Genomic DNA, 16,433 nt, shown 5'->3' on the forward strand with positions numbered 1-16,433 from the left:
CATCACTCCGGTCCTGGCAGGTTTACACTGGCTTCCCATCCGGTTCCGTATGGAGTTCAAGATTCTTTAACTCGCTTCTAAGGCTCTACATGAATTAGCACTTACTTAAATAATCTGCTTGAATAACGTCATCCTAAAAGGACACTTAGATCTGCAGGTCAAATGCTTTTAGTCCAGCACAGGTCTTGTTTAAAGCACAGAGGTGGTCGGGTGATTGCCGTTGTAGCACCGAGACTCTGAAGTAACCTGCCTCCTATTATCTGAAATGCAGATTCAGTGTTTAAGATTTGTTTAAATATTGATACCTATTTATACCTGTTTATTTGATTTGCCTTTTAATTTGAGCTCTGCTTAGGCTAATCTGGGTTGCTGTTAGGGTCTTATCTCTGCCTGCTTGATCTTTAATTCTTTTTAGTTTTTCTATTTTTATTGCGTGAGTTTTTCATGATTTGTTTCTTATTGTGTGTCTGTTTATTCATATGTTTATTTTCTTGATTTTAATGTAACATACATTGATCAACTCTGTTGTTGTAATAGTGCTGTATACTGGGAGTGCAGAATTATTAGGCAAATGAGTATTTCGTCCACATCATCCTCTTCATGCATATTGTCTTACTCCAAGCTGTATAGGCTCGAAAGCCAACTACCAATTAAGCATATTAGGTGATGTGCATCTCTGTAATGAGAAGGGGTGTGGTCTAATGACATCAACACCCTATATCAGGTGTGCATAATTATTAGGCAACTTCCTTTCCTTTGGCAAAATGGGTCAAAAGAAGGACTTGACAGGCTCAGAAAAGTAAAAAATAGTGATATATCTTGCAGAGGGATGCAGCACTCTTAAAATTGCAAAGCTTCTGAAGCGTGATCATCGAACAATCAAGCGTTTCATTCAAAATAGTCAACAGGGTTGCAAGAAGCGTGTGGAAAAACCAAGGTGCAAAATAACTGCCCATGAACTGAGAAAAGTCAAGCGTGCAGCTGCCAAGATGCCACTTGCCACCAGTTTGGCCATATTTCAGAGCTGCAACATCACTGGCGTGGCAAAAGCACAAGGTGTGCAATACTCAGAGACATGGCCAAGGTAAGAAAGGCTGAAAGACGACCACCACTGAACAAGACACACAAGCTGAAACGTCAAGACTGGGCCAAGAAATATCTCAAGACTGATTTTTCTAAGGTTTTATGGACTGATGAAATGAGAGTGAGTCTTGATGGGCCAGATGGATGGGCCCGTGGCTGGATTGGTAAAGGGCAGAGAGCTCCAGTCCGACTCAGACGCCAGCAAGGTGGAGGTGGAGTACTGGTTTGGGCTGATATCATCAAAGATGAGCTTGTGGCGCCTTTTCGGGTTGAGGATGGAGTCAAGCTCAACTCCCAGTCCTACTGCCAGTTTCTGGAAGACACCTTCTTCAAGAAGTGGTACATGCAGGACAATGCTCCATCACACGCGTCCAAGTACTCCACAGCGTGGCTGGCAAGAAAGGATATATAAAAGAAGAAAAACGAATGACATGGCCTCCTTGTTCACCTGATCTGAACCCCATTGAGAACCCGTGGTCCATCATCAAATGTGAGATTTACAAGGAGGGAAAACAGTACACCTCTCTGAACAGTGTCTGGGAGGCTGTGGTTGCTGCTGCACGCAATGTTGATGGTGAACAGATCAAAACACTGACAGAATCCATGGATGGCAGGCTTTTGAGTGTCCTTGCAAAGAAAGGTGGCTATATTGGTCGCTGATTTGTTTTTGTTTTGTTTTTGGATGTCAGAAATGTATATTTGTGAATGTGGAGATGTTATATTGGTTTCACTGGTAAAAATAAATAATTGAAATGGGTATATATTTGTTTGTTTAGTTGCCTAATAATTATGCACAGTAATAGTCACCTGCACACACAGATATCCCCCTAAAATACCTAAAAATAAAAACAAACTAAAAACTACTTCCAAAAACATTCAGCTTTGATATTAATGAGTTCTTTGGGTTCATTGAGAACATGGTTGTTGTTCAATAATAAAATTATTCCTCAAAAATTCAACTTGCCTAATAATTCTGCACTCCCTGTAAATAAACTTGACATTGACATTGGACAGCACACGGTGCACAGCACACGGTGCACACACACGGTGCACACAACAGGGGACACAATGGTCTGGATGGAGAATAAGGCTTTATTATTAAGCTACAAATGGGTGCAGAGATCCAACTCACAAGTGAGCATTAGTTGTTTCAATTTAACTAGCAGGGTAACAGGCCACTTTTGGTTTATTCTGAAAGGATTTAACAATCAATGCTAGATGACATGTGAGGAGAGAATTACAGTCAATGGTGGAATTTACATTACTTTACTTTACTTTACAGATGCTTTTATCCAAAGCGACTTACAAGGAGACACCAGCAATTCTCATTCATAGATTGTGAGTTACAAAACTAAGAGCCCTGATAAGGCCTAACTTGTCAAGAATAGAACATGCTAGGGAATTGTTAGGTGCTAGAAGAATTATGTGTGTGTGTGCGTGTTAGATTCGTTTTCAAATGTTTCTTAAATGTGGTGGTAGTCTCGGCTAGTTGAATGGAGCAGGGCAAGTCGTTCCACCAGCCAGGGACAACAAAGGAGAATAGAGTTGATTGGGATCGGAGACCCTGTGAAGAGGGAATTTTTAGTCTCATTTCATTTGCAGATCTGAGAGGGCGTGCGGAAGTGTAGCTAACTAATAGCGTGTTGATATAAGAGGGTGCACTTCCATTTACAGCCCTATAGGCGTAATGAATTACAATCATTAGGAAGTGGCCCCATAATCAGAAGGTTGTTGGTTTGAATCCTGATCCACCAAGGTGCCACTGAGCAAACCCACCGTCCCCACACACTGCTCCCCGGGTGCCTGTCATGGCTGCCCACTGCTCACTAAGGGTAGTGGGTTAAAAGCAGAGGACACATTTCGTTGTGTCACCGTGTGCTGTGCTGCACTGTATCACAATGGCATTTACTTCACTTTCACTAAAAAAAGAGATAACAGATGTTTGGTGATGGACACAGTCAGGACACTTGTAGTCTTGGTAGGCAAATCAGCAGTAATATTAAAATTCTGATGGACAGAGGGTCTGGCTGGTAAGACCAACGGCTCAGTATTCCGCAAGATGGACCCACCTGGATGTACTCTGTCAGGCTGTTGAACACTTGCTTTGCCACAGTCATGGCTTTGGAGAAGTTCCTCTTCCCTGGCTCATCAATAATCTCCTTGCCAGAGTAGTACCAGTAGAAATCACTAATAGACTCCTGCAAATGGGAGACAATATTTACCTGAGTGATGGTGACAGGCACACTCACTGTGTGTGAGTGAAAATAAAAAATGTGATAAAGGTGCAAGTAAGAATGCATTTGTGCAGTGACCTCACCTGCAGTCGAAGCAGGTAGTCCACAGTGCAGATGATGATGTTGATGGTGGTAGTGCTTCCTGTCTGTGTTCTCAGGTAGTTCTGGAAATCTACAGGAGCACATATGCACATAATTTTTCTATATTTGTGAGGACCACGGTTTAAACTATATAATGTGTTTATTATAAACGTGAAACAACCTATATAAAATATTTTTGTTTATCTTATATTTACAAGGATGTTAATGAATTTCTTTGATGTTTGAAAGTTGAAATGGTCAAATTCCTATTAGGGTGTCTGTTTATATGTGTAATTATCCAATGTTTTCTGGGTATGACATGTTTTGTCCAATTCTCAAGAATAAGTGGTATATGTGTTCTGATTTCTATAAGACTCTACAAATATTCACATTCAAGTGACATATACATTTTTATATATAATACAAGGATGATTCTTTTTGCTCAAGCAGTTAAAGATTTTTTTAACCAAAGCCTATTAGATCCTCTTTATAAATAAGCAACCACATTTTATTAAGGCAGTTACTGTAAATGGCGAATGGTTGTCTGGATTCCCTGACTTTCTAATTGTGTCTGTCCGCATGTGTGAGTGCCTCACCATTGTTGTGTCCCTCACACAGCAGCTGCAGGAAGCGGAACAGATCACACGTGAACTCATCATCAGCCATCACCTTCTCACCTGCAGCAGAGAGCCAGAGAGACTTGAGCTCTGCGCAAATCCGTGAGTGCATGTGTCTGCACTGGACTGTGTGCCATTGGGACAAACTGGCATGCAATAGGCTAATTCCCCCAGCACCACACTGACTTTCTGGATCACACATTGTCAAGAATGAATACATACACACACGTATATAGAAACTACAATGGAACTTGAAGACGCACCACACACAACTCACTAAACATTAATATTAGGTCACATAAATAATGTGCAGTCAACAAAGACGGAAAAAAAATCTGAATGACATTAATATTTTATACACATGATACAAAACGGCCAGAATGGGGAGACAAAATAGAAAAGTGGAGAGAGAAAGAGAACATTTAGATGTTCTAACACTGATACAGGCAGTAAGACAAACAGGTAGAGACACACACACACACACACACACATAAACATGCATAAGACAGACCTATGGCGCTCCTGAAGAGGGGATAGAGGTGCTACAGAGGTGTTAGTAAGAAATGGCAGCAAACGTCCTGTCTTCCAGTCATATGTAGAAGTGGAACGAGGCTTGACTCACCTCGCATGTTTTCAGGTCTGGGTTACAGCACTGTTGTAACAGGGTTACACAGACGCATACCCTCAGTGCTGGAAGTCAGGCATTACTAGAAATCTAAATGGGCCACTGAAGTATATATATTTGCCTCTCATATCTTATCATATGGTTAAGCACTCAAAGATAATTGGTAATCCTTTAAACCCTGACAGCCTTCTTTGGTTTGAGAAAAAATGGCAGACCCCGAATGAAGACTGACTTTGATCACTCATTTTAACAGAGAAATAAAATCTGATCTTCTGAAATCTTTTTCATCCTTGAATGAGAGGAGAAAAAAAAATGCCAAAAAAACACAAGAGCGTTAGAAAGATGGTGGTTTCAGGACAGGGACAGGGGGAGAGATAGAAGAAAGTAGAAAAATAATGAGAGAGGCCATTATTTACCGCGATTTAGCTTCATGTCTGAAGACCAGGAGGGAGGGTCAAATGGGAAGACAAGAGAGTGGTAGTGGTAGAGAAAGAGAGATAGAAGAAGCAGAAGAAAGCAGAGGAGGAGAGGTGTGGTGAAATTCAGTAGGTGGTTGGGATTGGAGAGGGAAGATGGTGTCACGTGAAACACTACTCCATCCAGCACCACACTATTAGCCTGGATTACCATTCTCACAATCATTAACAGAAAACACAAATTCAACAATTAATGCACTCAGTACAGTAAACAGCTGAATACATGAAGAAGAAAGTGGAGTATACTACTGTTATAAGTGAATGATCTGGAATCCGCATTCAGGTGATTCCTGTCACAATGAACTAGAACTATTCATGAAGTGAAATCAGCGACATTTCAGTATAGTTCTACATGATCTGTAAGTCGATGAGAAAACACAATGTGCCAAAATCTACATTGTGTCACCATTGTCTGATGGCTAATGTTTATATATAATGTTTTGTTTGAGTGTAGAAATGGCTGTAATCATGCTAAAGGCATTATGGGTAATGACTGTGATGTATTACTCACTGGTCCCTTCTTCAGACACCATGCCAAGACCTTCAGCTTTGTTCTGCCTCTCAAACGCATTCAGGTCCAAAACACTGCTCAAACAAACACACACAACATTATCTGCAGCGCAGATATGAAGGTCTGATTTTAAAGGTCCCCCATAATTACTGAGCATTACTTATTGAATGGTAAAAGATACAATTGTGGCAGCTATGAGACCAGACTAGTAATGAGCTGACAGGAATTACAGAAATTATAGTAACGAACAATGAACACATGATATTCTTGCAGTGAAGAGATTAAAGACTGGGCCACTGATGTAATGTTGATAGCAGGGATGTAGTGATGGAGTCTGCATATTGGAGCAGCAATCAGACACCCTCAGTTCCAGCCCTGGAGATTTTGAAACATTCACAAAGTCTGAGTTCAGGCCAACCTGCAGGACTGCATGAGTGTCTGCACACTGAGGAAGAAGCCCACGTCCTTCTTATCCTTAAGATAGTCCAACATTTTCTGTAGGAAAAGCACACCAGCACTTGTTCACAGATCAAAGAGTAATTGAAACGTGTAAGTATTGTCATAGCCATTAAACTTTACCTGCTGGACTTCACTGTTGCCTCCATTTAAAATAGAGATACCCAGCTTCAGAGTAGAGAATACCATGCACCCAGTCTCACCTTTCTCACAAAAACACACACACACACACGCATATATTCAGTAATGTGCAAGATTTTTGGGCAAGTATGAAAAAATGCTGTAAACTAAAAATACATTTTAAAATTGGAATAATAATTGTTTAACAATTTACATAATGTGAGCAAACAAAAACAAAAACTAAATCAAATCATTATTTGGTGTTACTGCCCTTTGCTTTCAAACCAGCTTCATTACACTGGCAAAAAGTCAGGGGTTTAGCAGGGCTATATATTTAACTCATCAATCAATTATACTTAACAGATGCTAATGATCATAAATTTCACATGCAAACAAAACATTTTACCATTTTACATTTATCAGACGCCCTTATCCAGAGCGACTTACAATCAGTAGTTACAGGGACAGTCTCCCTGGAGCAACTTAGGGTTAAGTGTCTTGCTCAGGGACACGATGGTAGTAAGTGGGATTTGAACCCGGGTCTTCTGGTTCATAGGTGAGTGTGTTACCCACTAGGCTACTACCACCCTAAACATCATGTAACAGAAACAGGAGACTTCAAACTGCTGAACATGTTCTTAGTTTACTATTTGGTTGTTGTTGAAAAATAATATAATGCATATTTATATGCACATATGTATAGGGGTATATGCCTATGAACCAGAAGACCCAGGTTCCAACCATTGTGTCCCTGAGCAGGAAGTACTTATTTGGGGCAGTGGTGGCCTAGTGGTTAAGAAAGCGGCCCTGCAATCAGAAGGTTGCCACAGAGGTGCCACTGAGGAAAGTACTGTCCTCACACACTGCTCCCTGGGTGCCTGTCATGGCTGCCCACTGCTCACCAAGGGTGATGGTTAAAAGCAGAGGACACATTTCGTTGTGTCACCATGTGCTTTGTGCAGTGTTTCACAATGACAATCACTTCACTTTCACTCCAGGGGGACTGTCCCTGTAACTACTGATTGTAAGTCGCTTTGGATTAGGGAGTCTGATAAATGTTGCAGTGTAAATGTAAATGTAAATATAAATATATGCCAGTATGAATGAGTGACAAACCTTTACAGGCACTGATCATTTGCAAAACCATCTCTGCTGCCCCACGGTTGTGGAGACGAGACTGCTGGTACAACAGCCTCTGTTTCTCCATTTCCTTTTCCTGTCCCCCACACATACACACACAAACCACAGATTACACAGAATGCATGTGATGATTCAGACTATCCCCTGCATCCACATCCTTATGACTATCTTTGCCTCCTCCTCTTTCCTCCATTTAGTCTCACTCTCTACTTCTTGTGATTATGCCAAAAAAAAGTTTTCACTGCTTCCATCCTCTTTTTAAAAAAAAAATAAAATAAAATAAAAAAGATTCTCAGTTTTACATAGCAGTCACTATCTGTTTTCAGCATTCCTTGGGAATTGAGCTTGACGTGTCCTACTCTTTCATTCATGTTTAAAACTTCATTAATTTTATTCTAATTTATACAGATTTCTTTCAGCAAATATCTTTAGGATTTTTCTTTCTCTCACTCGTTACAAACACACACACCACCTCAAACCATTAGTGATTGGTAAGTTTAACTATTAAAACACGTTTGCATCTTAAAGCAAACGTCAGACTACAGTATTCTGCTCAGATGGCCTTGCCTTTTCAAAGCAAATGGCCATGCAGGGCTTACAGAAGTTCAGAGTGTTTCCCATGATGCTCTACCAAGCAGGCTGCCCAACACATTAATAAAATAACTTCCAAAATGAGCAGAAAGAATAAAAATAATAATAGATAAGAACAGATAAATAAATAAAGACATGCCCTCCCCCCTCCCGCATGTGCCTGGCTGGAGTAAATGTAGTGCAAGCCTTAAAATACATCTCTTCCCCATATGCCTACATGTGTGTGTGTGTGTGTGTGTGTGTGTGTGTGTGTGTGTGTGTGTGTGTGTGTCTAATCTTTCTGCCCTGGTTTTGACTGTAGTCTATGTGTGAGTATTGTATATTATGTTATGTGAGTAGACAGAAGAAGGTTGGTTAGTAACACTCAGTTAATCAGAAGAACATGTAAAACAGGAATGGAGATGATTAAAGAATAAGGAGAAAAGACATAAGATTGGACAAACACCTGCAACACAGGTTTAGCACCATTCATAACCATTTATCAAACAGCGATGGCGCTCGCCCTGTAAGTAGACCCAAAGCCATGAGCTCAGCACTGTGTGATTAAGAAGCTAGCTGACAGCTCCTCTCTGTAGCACCAAGCCTTTTGTATGCTGTCAGAATAGTTATGAAAAGTGGCATGCACTATTATATCCAGACAGTGTAAAATATTATCACAAGGATATTCCACCTCAATTGCAAAACTAAAAGATTTCAAAAGATAGAGAAACATTATATCTTAAATATATCTTATTATATGCAATTGAACTACAAAGGCAAGAAACTTTAAAAATTGGGTGGAATGCCTCTTTAAAAAAGCAGACACAGATCCAGAGCCAATGGCCAGATTGACAGTGACTTACTTTTACCTGCATTTGGTACATGAGTTATTATTTAAATTGATTTGAGCTCGTATTTGGTAAAGTAAGACTCACTGTAAATGCTATATCATGCTATGTGGCATGCGACCAGCTCATAAACAAAAACATTTAAAAAATGGTTAATATACATCATGTTATAACATAAAACAACACAGGACAAAGAGAAGAGAAGAGAAGAGAAGGATGATCTGATTATACAGATGATGGTGGTGATTTGGTCAGTCGTCTCTACCGCTCCTGTGTGTCCCGTGCCCTGGCCCCACTCGCCCCATACCAGCTCTGTCTGTCGCACCTCAAAGGACATCTCATCTTCTTGAGCCTCCTCCTCCTCACCTCCTGCGTCCTCCTCATCAATGTGACAGCTCTGGAAAGCAGTAGGTCAGATTTTTTAAATGGACCTGCAACCCTTTGATTATGAGCCAGATTCTTTACCCGCTAGGCCACCACTGCCCCACCATGGCATGATATGCAACCAGTAATCGTTTACAAAGAAAATCTTACTAACCCTTAGTGATGGGCCCAGTCCAAAACAGTTCCACATTTACACAACACAGGAAGTGTTTATAATTATGAAGACCATAAAAACAGACCTCAAACTCTTACCTTAGCCATGATGTCAGCATATGCCATGTAAAGGTAATCCATATCCAACTTACTATAAAAGACGAGAGGAGAGGAGACTTAGTGTAAAGAAGACCGTAGAAAACAGTGGGAGTTAGGCTGAAAAGGGATCAGTCTCACCTCTTCTCTGTGAGTGCAGTGCGACTGAAATGCAGGATGAGCTGGTGCAAAGGGTCAGGTTTTGTCTCCCTCTCCTCTTCTTCATCCTCCTCCTCCTCTAGTGCTTTCTGTGCAAAAGGCAGCATCAAATACAAAATTCAGGTGCTCTGGTAAATGCAGTTTATGTTCACATTCTGCGCTGAGGCACTCACAGACAGATCGTCAATCATGCGGTCCTCAAATGAATAGCCCTCCGTCTGCAGCCAGTTCCGCTTGTATCCATCCAGAAACATGTTTGAGGCTCTGTGCCTGTAATGAGCAGAGGATCATTGTTTAGATGTGCAGTATATGTGCATGTACAGTGGTGTGAAAACGTTTTTTCCGGAAAACCTCTTGATGATCCCATAGATTTGGGGGAAATATCTCTGTGGACTGACGTGACAAAAGTTTAACTTTTTGGAAGGAGTGTGTCCCAATACATACGTAACACCACATTTCAGAAAAAATCTATCATAACAACGGTAAAATATGGTGGTGGTGGTCTAGGACCAATGGTCCAAAACACACCAGTAAGTCCAACTCTGATTGGCTGAAGAAAACCAGAATAAAGACTTTAGAGCGGCCTTGTCAAAGTCCTGACCTGAATACTACTGAAATGCTGTGGCATGAACTTTAAACGGTGGTTCATGCTCAAAAACCCTGGTTTTGTATTTTCTTTCTCCCTTAATAATAAAACCCTACACTTAAAAACACATTTGGTGTTTACCTGGGTTGTCTTTGATTAATTAATATTATTTTAGATGATCTGAAACATTTAAATGTGACATCAGAGACAAATCAGGGACAAATACTTTTTCTCACCACTGTATCTAAAAATGTGAAAATATGTGTATATATGAAAAGTGAATTGATGTGAATGACACAACCATATGTTTGTGTGTATGTACAGACTGCAAAGGACTGTACAGCTGGCTGAAAATACAATTGTATTATTTTTGTATAATTATTTTTCTGTATAATATTGACTATATTGTATATTGTTGTTGTTTTTATACTGAGGGCTTGAGAAACACCATCAACCGGAATCAAACTCATGTACACAAATCTGATTCTGATGTATATGTATATGCATGAATACCTGGGCAAGTTATAGAGAGGGGTCATCCTGAAACAGGCTACCACTGCCCTGCGTCTCTGCTTGGACAGCAGCTTGTGCCACACCATCTTTTTTGACTTAAATGGGTGTTCAGTCTAGAAAGGAGATTAAAAAGAGGCCTTCACTCAGACGATATTTAGTTTCATTTATGACAAAAGAACTTTCCAAGCTATGATGCTCGTGTATCTGTTTCCACTCACCACTTCAATGTGATAAAGGACTGCTGACACCTCCTGGACCCTCTTCACGACTTTCACTGGAGCATCTGCATCCTCTGCTTTACCAGCCATCTCCTTATACAGGGCCATTTGCCACCGCATAGATGGGTTTTCTACCTGCACACACACACACACACACAGACACACACACACACAAAAATCATTCACTTTTTCCCCCGGCCTGTTACAGATATGTGTATCTGTGCTGTCATCATTCACAGCCTTTTTTAAAAAATTCATTCAAATATTTTTATTTTTATTATTAAAACATTGCTCAAATCATGCCAGACAAGGCTGGGGGACAGGAAATAAAGAGAGAAAAAGAGAAGTTGGGGAGAAAGTCAACATATAGTGGAGGTAGAGAGGGGAAAGGGATTGGGTGGGGGGTTTGGAGAAGAATAGAAAACAAACAGATATGATCGGTTTAGACTAATAATAGTACTAATACAAGACATGTTCAGCCAGTCCAGACGGTGTGTATCTGTGAGTACATGTCCAGGCAACAGACATCCAGAGACCCCACCATGGCATGGGAATCCCAGGAGGGCCACCGCAGGAACAATTGCGGCCCCCACCAAGAATGCACACATTCACACACCCTCACAGTACCATTTGCTCACCACCTCCACACACACTCACCTTGCCCTGGAGTTGCAGGTTATTCTGCAGGAACTCTCTCACCTCCTCATCAGTATCTTTCTATAGAGAATATATTTAATAAAAACATAAAGACATTACCAGGGCTGTATGTGTAATCAATTTGTCAACTTGTGTGTAACTGGGTGTACAAAACCAGTATTTTTCCGCTTTTTTCAGTTGGAACCCACAAAAGCCCTTGAGCATTTTTGTTTCTGATTTTTATTCACATATACCAGTGAATAGCGGATCTTTGCAAGGTTGATGAGTTCTTGGTCAGCAGGGGAACACATATTGAGGCCAATGGGAAGAATCTTCTTCAGTGCAGCAACAATCAGAGACGTCTGCACTGAGTAACGGTCCCCCCTCCTCTTCTTTTTGGTACGCTCCACGTCTGACCCCCCTGCCTGAGCAATAGAAATAACCGGAAATAAACAGTGACTCCCAATGTACACATGCATTAAGTGCCGTAAAATTCATACAAAACCAAAACTGCATGCCCACCAGTTTCAACAGCATTCTGTTTAAAGCTGGACTCAATTAAAACACCCTGCATTTGTGAGATTGAAAATAATAAAACTGGCCATACTAAGTTCAGCAATTTCAGTTTGGAAAAAAAGATTATCATAGAAAATATGGGTGTTAACATGTTCTATTTGTGACCTATATTTATAACATATAAAACAAAACTAATAATGAAATGTGAACAAGATCCTGAACCCCTTCCCCCACCCACCCACTGTCTCTCCCTAAAAAATATTACTAGGTGAGCTCTCTGGAGTCCTGACCAAATCTCACATCTTACACAGCAAATCATTTAACAACATGACAAATTTCTGCACCTCAACCATCATAATCCAAATATTCAGATTTTAGAAATAGTTACATTCTAAAAACAGTTTTAAACATCCACTAATCCTTACTAAAATTATATGCTGATGGGTTTGACTGTTGAGGGGACTGAACGAGGGAGGTGGAAGGAAGGGGTTTGGGGGTCTTAGCAGGGAGGGCTTTAGGAAGACACTAGTGCAGTAAGGTTTACATTCTCTATATGGTTCACTGTAGGGCAGAAAAGTAACAGAACTGTAAAGAAAAAAACCATGCGCCTTCACACATAAAGCAATCAAATATTTAGAAATATTTAGACACTTGGTCATGCAGATGCATGAAAGCAATGCAAAGACATTTTTGAGGATTAAACAGCAAGAAGATATCATGACATGCACATCCAACACCATGCAAAACATCTGGAATGTCCCGACCACTAATAAAAGTCCCTCTCCCCCTCTCATTCCCATAGTATCAGTGGTCTTGATAGTCTCAAAGAATTCTATACTAAAATGTTTTTTAATGAATGTCCAAACATTACATAAACAAGGCCATATCATATATCATAATTTTCAGTATGTAAAGGTAACATTTTTTCCACAATTTTTATTTTGTAATAAAAATTAAGCAACTTAAATTAAATTGACTGATTATTGTTGCAAAGAGGTATTAATAGATATTAAGGTCCTCATGCCAGTTTTAAATAATGTAGACAGGTAGGGGCAATACTTTAAATAGGAAGAGGACAGATCAACCCCACAATTCACGATTCAGTTCAGAATCTCAAGTGAACTGAATGTTGAAGAGGAGAGAGGTTTACGATGGACAAAGGGATGTTATAAACACACTGAACACTCCTGGTGATGAGGGGTTGAAAAGCAAAGTGACCAACCAAAGCACCAACCTTCACCAAATGAACAACAGATCCCCATCCACCAGTCAATCCATCTACAGAGGTCTAAGGGCAAACGCCTGGGCAGGCAGATGGCATCGGCACCTTGGAAACAGGTGTGGGGCTGGTGCCATGGGCCTGCTCTCTACTGCAGAGTTCTTTCATCAAAAGCCACCAGACTCACCACACACACGCTGGCAGGACCAGGGCAGAGCCCTTCTGTCCGGTGTGTGTGTGCATATTTGTGTGGGGGAAATATATATATTTATATATATTATGTGACAGGGTGATTGTATGGGGTTAGTACAAGATGATACAGACAATGATAACTAAGCAGATCATATTTTAGATGCAGTACTGAATGTCTACACTAAACATAAATGTTGCAGAAAAGATGGTAACAAAAACATGAAACAAAAAATAATACAATGTAGTGAAACCACGTACAGTGATATTTGAGAATGAGCTTTACACATTTCAGCAAAAAACCTAGTGGCTGACGGGTTTTTCCGCTTCAATTCCAGTTTGGGTAAAATGTTTTACAAAAATGAACACCTCTCATGTGTCCAATTCTAGCACAGAAACAAATCCACTGAACTCGTAGAGCATGGACTAGCAGAATATAGAGGGTAGCAGTTTTGCTCTCCCTATCACTGTTTAACTTTATGTAAATGTTAAAAACATGCGCTACGAGTTGTTTGCATGATGATGAACTATGGGCATTATGGTCTGAGTTGGAGGTCCCGGCCCTTTCCATCATCGTGTGTTTGATGGCAACTCTACCAGATATTTAGCATGCTAGATATCTGGTCACAATCAGCAATGAATCGGCAATCATGTTCGGTCATGTTCACACATTGATTGGTGATTGGCAATCCTCTGATCACTGATTTTCATTGGCGACTGTCGACAACCTCAAAATCTGACTTTGAATAATATGAGTTAGGCATTAAATGCACTTGGGGTAGAAATGCATTAATGATACATTTCCTCCTGAAAATGTTTTCCATTTTAGTGTTCTGTGAAAATGAGAATGCATGTTTGTGTGTGTGCCAGTGTGCTGGGAGGGGTTTGATGAAAAGCCCCCCATAAGTGAGGTGCCATGCTGAGAGCAGCGTTCGTGCAGAGACAAACCTCCGTATCCCCGGACTACATATCAGCAGCGTCCAGCAAGAGAAGGGGACAAGGGATAACATGAGAGGCACATAAACACAGTAGCTCTGTCTCTCTCACTCTCTCTCATTCTCTCTAAAACACACACACACACACACACACACACAAGCAGACAGGAAGAGCTGTATGACCTGCGGCCCTGGCTTGACATCTTCAAGATGAACTTACAGGCTTCTTCTGCCCTCTTCTGTTGGGTCATTAGATCAGTCACATTCATTTGAGGCTCTTCTTTAAGTAATTTAATGCTAACTGGGTAAAAATCCCATCGTCTGATGACTGAAGGCAGTCATGAAAAATCTTTGCATACAAAATTAAGATTAGAAAGCATTTGATTTTAGACTAAAATGTAATTAATTTATTTCCTAATTGCATGTACTTAAAAGGTGTTTAATGTGGTACAGGACAACAATAACACAAAATGGCTGCATGTGCTTACTCACCTTGCTCATTTTACTTTTGCTGTCAGCCGTCAGGAAGGACATGTTGTTGATCTCATTCAAGACAACAAAATTTTGCTCCTCCCTCTTAAAATTCTGCAAAGGAGGTTAAGCAAGAATGCATTAATGACTGATGCAGACTAAACAAAAGAATGAGTAGACAGGGAAAAAGAGGACAAAGAGAAAAATAAATAAACCTATAAACCTAGCACATACAAAGCAAAAAGACCAACAACTCCTCACATGAGATTTGGACCAGAAGATGAAAACTTCTCCAACCATTCGGAACAGCTCCTCAGCATCACAATCAGGACACGTTAACCACCGTGCCCTAATCCAAACACACACACATACACACACACACACACACACTCTTACCTTCATGTAATGATCTTAGATAACCCTACTGTAGCTCCTTTTAATGGTCAATAAAAAAAATATTATGGCAGAAGTGTTGTGTAGAAACAAATCAACATAGTGCTTCCTACATCATTTTCTTTTTGTTAATGTCATTTTTTTTTTTACAAATCAAATATCCAATAACTATGAATAAGAAAATAAACATGTATTAGAGATATGTGTTTTGTGAAATGTAATACCTGTTATTGTCCACATAGCGGATTAGTAGCGGATAGAGGGCATACAGGTCCCTGCACAGCACAGCAAACTCATCCCTAATGGTGCCCTCCTCCTCATCCCCCTCCGACTTCCCCTCCATGCGCAAGTGGTCTTCCTCAGCCACCACCTTAGACGTCCTCTTCTTTAGCTTCTCCATAGTGGGAATGAAGTGAGACTTCAGCATCTCTGATTTTGCCCGACTCACGATGGGTTGAGAGAACACTGGGATAAAGGTGAACGATAAAAAAAACATAACAATATAATATAAAAAATAAATTTTCTGATATATTGTATATTTAGCTCAATTTAACATTAAACAAAATTACATTTCCAAAATTCCATATTTTGCATAGGACAACTATTTACAGACTAGAATAAAGTGTAACAAGTAATATAGATTTATTTAGTAACATTTGTTTAATAATCATAAATGATTGGTGTTTTCACTACTGGTCCCTTCCAGCCCTTTAAGCCCCCCCCTTTCCCCCAAAACCCCTCACCTGCCAATCTTTTCATCCAGGAGGCCTCATCAATCCCCAGGTTATTCACCACGATCTTCATGATGCTGCCCAGCAGCTGGTTCAGGTGGTCAGAGGTCACTTCAGTGCACAGACAACCCTCCTGTTCTGGAGAGTTCTCTGGCCCTCTCTCCCACCACCGGGGCAGGTAATTGCACAACATGGGCAGCGTGATCTCAATCACATGTGGCATTTCAGTGTATCGCGCCCCGGACTCTGCCAGGTCACCAATCTCCTTCATCAGAACATCCAGTTCAGGGATGTCTGTACACAGCTCCTGCACCTCATTGGGCAATCCCAAAACTATTAAAGGAAAAGTAAACAAACATTTTGGTAGCCTTTTCTCTTTAACATATTTGAAGTCATTTATGCCTTTAGCAAGCATGGAACTACTTGTTGCATGGTCTTGTCTGACGTTTTACTGAAATGGTTAATTTATGCTC

The 16,433-nt window shown here is 40.4% G+C and overlaps 1 protein-coding gene across 16 annotated transcripts in view; it reads right to left on the bottom strand.

Moving 5' to 3' along the window:
- Positions 1–16,433, bottom strand: part of LOC114792497 (ryanodine receptor 1-like) — a 53,319-nt gene that overhangs the window by 10,368 nt on the left and 26,518 nt on the right. For 7 of the 16 annotated variants that reach the window (XR_003750130.1, XR_003750129.1, XM_028983715.1 and 4 more), the window contains exons 69-89: positions 15,973–16,293; positions 15,454–15,694; positions 15,098–15,185; positions 14,858–14,950; positions 14,379–14,393; positions 11,761–11,931; positions 11,528–11,587; positions 10,871–11,005; positions 10,653–10,765; positions 9,727–9,823; positions 9,536–9,642; positions 9,398–9,449; positions 9,069–9,158; positions 7,320–7,419; positions 6,207–6,286; positions 6,046–6,122; positions 5,628–5,701; positions 5,057–5,074; positions 3,995–4,075; positions 3,401–3,489; positions 3,153–3,281 (exon numbers count right to left, since the gene is read on the bottom strand). Coding sequence is in view for 14 of the 16 variants with exons in the window: in XM_028983715.1 (XP_028839548.1) it covers positions 3,153–3,281; positions 3,401–3,489; positions 3,995–4,075; positions 5,057–5,074; positions 5,628–5,701; positions 6,046–6,122; positions 6,207–6,286; positions 7,320–7,419; positions 9,069–9,158; positions 9,398–9,449; positions 9,536–9,642; positions 9,727–9,823; positions 10,653–10,765; positions 10,871–11,005; positions 11,528–11,587; positions 11,761–11,931; positions 14,379–14,393; positions 14,858–14,950; positions 15,098–15,185; positions 15,454–15,694; positions 15,973–16,293 (2,231 nt within the window). In the remaining 2 variants the exon portion in view is untranslated. The remainder of the gene's footprint in view (positions 1–3,152; positions 3,282–3,400; positions 3,490–3,994; positions 4,076–5,056; positions 5,075–5,627; positions 5,702–6,045; positions 6,123–6,206; positions 6,287–7,319; positions 7,420–9,068; positions 9,159–9,397; positions 9,450–9,535; positions 9,643–9,726; positions 9,824–10,652; positions 10,766–10,870; positions 11,006–11,527; positions 11,588–11,760; positions 11,932–14,378; positions 14,394–14,857; positions 14,951–15,097; positions 15,186–15,453; positions 15,695–15,972; positions 16,294–16,433) is intronic. The other 9 variants (XM_028983716.1, XM_028983712.1, XM_028983711.1 and 6 more) reach the window with 6 other exon arrangements.

The sequence above is a fragment of the Denticeps clupeoides genome, chromosome 6, assembly GCF_900700375.1.
Source record: "Denticeps clupeoides chromosome 6, fDenClu1.1, whole genome shotgun sequence".
Taxonomy (NCBI): domain Eukaryota; kingdom Metazoa; phylum Chordata; class Actinopteri; order Clupeiformes; family Denticipitidae; genus Denticeps; species Denticeps clupeoides.